Genomic DNA, 4,246 nt, shown 5'->3' on the forward strand with positions numbered 1-4,246 from the left:
CGCTGACCCTTATTCACCCTCTGTCAGTATAGCATCTCCAACGCTGAACCTTATTCACCCTCTGTCAGTATAGCATCTCCCAACGCTGACCCTTATTCACCCTCTGGCAGTATAGCATCTCCCAACGCTGACCCTTATTCACCCTCTGTCAGTATAGCATCTCCAACGCTGAACCTGGTGTAGTTATGCATTATCCTCTATGTTGATATAAAAACATGTTTTTCTTACAAAAGATTGATTCCCTTTTCAAGTAAATTTCCTTTAGGACTTAAGCCCCTAGATGAGTGTTGCAAAGACTAATGGATCCCTTATGAAGCTTTATGACCTCTGTCTCCTCTATGCTCCCAGGTGCCCCCATTCTGTAGCAGAGGAGCGAGCAGCACGATGATACGCCAGTAGCCGCCCGCCGTAGCATGGCCGCGTCACGTTCCTCGCGCGTCACAAGGTCATCGGTCGGGCTCAATGGATTGGACGAGAACTTCTGTGGCCGAACCCTCAGGAATCGTAGTATCGCCCAGCCGGAGGAGGGTCAGGGGTCACCCCTCCCCGGCAGCAAGGCCCCACGCTCTCCCAAGAAGAGACAGGATGACCAGGCCGGGGCCTCAGAGAAGCCTGGGGGTCACCAGGGAAAGGTAGCCCACCACAAGGCCGCCTCAGTGGACGGGGAGACATGTGCAAGCCCCAGGAAGAGGGTCCTGTCCTGCTCAGAGAGAGAGGGGGTTGGGGATTCGGAGAAGGCTGAGAACTGTGAAGGGAGGGGGAAGGAGACGTCGGGTGCTGTGGGGAGGGATGCCTCGCCGCTCCTCAAACGGGCCAAACGGTGCTTCCGCTCCGGGGAGTCGCATGGATCCAAGGAGGACCTCCCGTCTGCGCCCCTCATGCCCGTCATCCCCGCCTCCCCCTGCGCCCCCTTAACGACTGTCAAGGAGAACAGTGAAGGGGGTGACCTGCTCAGACAAAACTCCACCGCAGCCTCCCCTTCCTCTTCTTCACCTGACCTCAACAAGGAGGAAGGAGAGAAGGATGACGTCGGCGGCCATATTGAGAGCGACGRCCATGCTCAGCAGCCCCTGAACTCCAACTCCCATAAGTCCAGTACCGGGCTGGGGCAGACCAGCAGTGGCCCTGATGCGCAGACAAACTCCCTGTGTCTCAGCGCTGCCTCCAACACCACCTGTCCAGGTCCCAGTCCAGCACTGCTGAACGGCAGCGAGAGGGGGGCGCCCTGCCCTTCGCCCCCAGACCCCATAGTCCCTTGTAGAAACTCTGATCATGGGCAGGAGGAGGGGGGTAAAGACTCGGATCATGGGCAGGAGGTAGAGTGTAAAGACTCATCGCTGGGCAGGGGAGAGGTAAAGACTCTATCGCTGGGCAGGAGTAGAGTGTAAAGACTTCTGATCCTGGGCAGAGGAGGAGGTAAAGACTCTGATCTGGGCAGGAGGTAGAGTGTAAAGACTCTGATCCTGGGCAGGAGGAAGAGTGTAAAGACTCTGATCCTGGCAGGAGGAAGGTAAAGACTCTGATCCGGGGCAGGAGGTAAGTGTAAAGACTCTGATCCTGGGCAGGAGTAGAGTGTAAAGTCTATCCTGGCAGAGGAAGAGTGTAAAGACTCTGATCCTGGGCAGGAGGAAGGTGAAAATACTCTGATCCTGGGCAGGAGGAGGTAAATACTCTGATCCTGGCAGGAGGAAGGTAAAGACTCTGATCGCGCAGGTAGAGTGTAAAGACTCTGATCCTGGCGTGAGTAGGTGTAAAGACTCTTATCCTGGCGAGGAGAGAAGTAAAGATTCTGATCCTGGGCAGGAGGAGGGTGTAAAGACTCTGATCCTGGGCAGGAGGTAGAGTGTAAAGACTCGGATCATGGGCAGAGGAAGGTAAAGACTCTGATCTGGCAGGAGGTAAGAGTGGTAAAAGACTCTGATCCTGGGCAGAGGAAGGTGTAAAGACTCTGATCCTGGGCAGGAGGAGGAGTGTAAAGACTCTGATCCTGGGCAGGAGGTAGAGTGTAAAGACTTCTGATCCTGGGCAGGAGGAAGGGTGTAAAGACTCTGATCCTGGCAGGAGTAGAGTGTAAATACTCTGATCCTGGCAGAAGGTAGGTAAAGACTCTGATCCTGGCAGGAGGAAGGTGTAAAGACTCTGATCCTGGCAGGAGGTAGAGGTAAAGACTCTAATCCTGGGCAGGAGGAGAGGTAAAGACTCTGATCCTGGGCAGGAGGAAGGTGTAAAGACTCTGATCCTGGGCAGGAGGAGTAGAGGTAAAGACTCTGATCCTGGGCAGGAGGAAGGGTGTAAAGACTCTGATCCTGGCAGGAGAGGAGGTAAAGACTCTGATCCTGGGCAGGAGGAAGGGTGTAAAGACTCTGATCCGGGCAGGAGGAAGGTTAAGACTCTGATCCTGGCAGGAGGAAGTAAAGACTCTGATCCCGGGCAGGAGGAAGGGTAAAGACTCTGATCCTGGGCAGGAGGAAGGTGTAAAGACTCTGATCCTGGCAGGAGGAAGGTAAAGACTCTGATCCTGGCAGGAGGACGGGTGAAAGACTCTGATCCTGGGAGGAGGAGGTAAAGACTCGATCCTGGGCAGAGGAAGGTGTAAAGACTCTGATCCTGGCAGGAGGAGGGTAAAGACTCTGATCCTGGGCAGGAGGTAGAGTGTAAAGACTCTGATCCTGGGCAGGCAGGAGGGTAAAGACTCTGATCCTGGCAGGAGGAGGAGAGTAAAGACTCTGATCCTGGGCAGGAGAGAAGTGTGAAGACTCTGATCCTGGCAGAGGAAGTGTGTAAAGACTCTGATCCTGGACAGGAGGAAGGGTTGTAAAGACTCTGATCCTGGGCAGGAGGAGAGTGAAAGACTCTATCCTGCAGGAGGAAGTGTAAAACTCTGATCCTGGGCAGGAGGAGGAAGTAAAGACTCTGATCCTGCGGAGGAACGTATAAAGACTCTGATCCTGGGCAGGAGGTAGAGTGTAAAGACTCTGATCCTGGGCAGGAGGAAGGGTGTAAAGACTCTGATCCTGGGCAGGAGGAAGGGTGTAAAGACTCTGATCCTGGGCAGGAGGAGGAAGGTAAAGACTCTGATCCTGGGCAGGAGGAAGGTAAAGACTCTGATCCTGGGCAGGAGGAGGGTAAAGACTCAGGGGAGGGTCCTGCTCCTCTTTTGGCCTCCTTTGAGGAGGACTCCTCTACTCCCCACCTGTCTGTCAGAGAAGAGGAGGTGGATGTAGTGGGGGACTCAGTGTGTCGGGAGGAGGTGGTGACAGCAACCGAGGAGGAGGAGGAGGAGAGTTGCGGCGGGGGAATTAACGGATGGTCGTTCACGCCGCTGGTGGTGCAGAACACTGTTGCCAMCAGCATCATCATCAACAACAACATCAGAAACGTAAACAACATCAACAACGTAAACAACAACAATAACTCCACCATGCCACTGCTAGCCCCCCCAACACCCTCAGACCCACCCTGCACCCCCTCTATCTCCGGCACCTCGCCCCCCTCCTTCACAGAGCCCCACGAACACAGGTACACCCTCAGGACTTTGCCCCGTAGGGCGGCCTGCGGCGGAGGCAAGGCTGTGGCCCCCTGCTCCTCTCCCAGGAACCCGCTGAAGGAGGGGGTGGAGGCGGAGAGAGAGCTGGTCGCTACTCCTACCCTCTCCTCAGGCTCCAGTATCCAGTCCAGGGAGTGGTCTCTCCTGTCTCCCCCGTCTGTCCCCATGGAGCAGGGGAACGGTGGGGTCAGAAGGGACAGGGTAGGGTGGGACAGGAGGGGCCATGGGGAGCTCTGTGAGACCAGGGGAGGTCTAGACAGTAAGGAGGTGCCAGGAGGAGGAAGTGAACAGGAGGATGAGGAGGAGGACCCAGACGTGTATTACTTTGAGTCGGACCACCTGACCCTCAAACATAACAAAGAGTACGTAGTGGGAGTTTATGGGATTTATATATATATACAGTCGTGGCCAAAAGTTTTGAGAATGACACAAATATTAATTTCCACAAAGTTTGTTGYTTCAGTGTCTTTAGATATTTTTGTCAGATGTTACTATGGAATACTGAAGTATAATTACAAGCATTTCATAAGTGTCAAAGACTTTTATTGACAATTACATGAAGTTGATGCAAAGAGTCAATATTTGCAGTGTTGACCCTTCTTTTTCAAGACCTCTGCAATCATCCCTGGCATGCTGTCAATTAACTTCTGGGCCACATCCTGACTGATGGCAGCCCATTCTTGCATAATCAATGCTTGG

At 54.0% G+C, this 4,246-nt stretch overlaps 1 protein-coding gene across 1 annotated transcript in view; it reads left to right on the plus strand.

The window, feature by feature from the left end:
• Window positions 1-356: 356 nt before the first annotated feature.
• The window catches only part of LOC139026955 (ZZ-type zinc finger-containing protein 3-like), a gene marked incomplete at its 3' end in the record, with an annotated part of 5,747 nt that continues 1,857 nt past the window's right edge, over window positions 357-4,246 (plus strand). Inside the window, exons 1-2 of the mRNA XM_070442175.1 lie at window positions 357-1,326; window positions 3,147-3,909. Coding sequence (XP_070298276.1) covers window positions 414-1,326; window positions 3,147-3,909 — 1,676 coding nt within the window. The remainder of the gene's footprint in view (window positions 1,327-3,146; window positions 3,910-4,246) is intronic.

The sequence above is a fragment of the Salvelinus sp. IW2-2015 genome, unplaced genomic scaffold (genome assembly GCF_002910315.2).
Source record: "Salvelinus sp. IW2-2015 unplaced genomic scaffold, ASM291031v2 Un_scaffold6468, whole genome shotgun sequence".
Classification (NCBI taxonomy): domain Eukaryota; kingdom Metazoa; phylum Chordata; class Actinopteri; order Salmoniformes; family Salmonidae; genus Salvelinus; species Salvelinus sp. IW2-2015.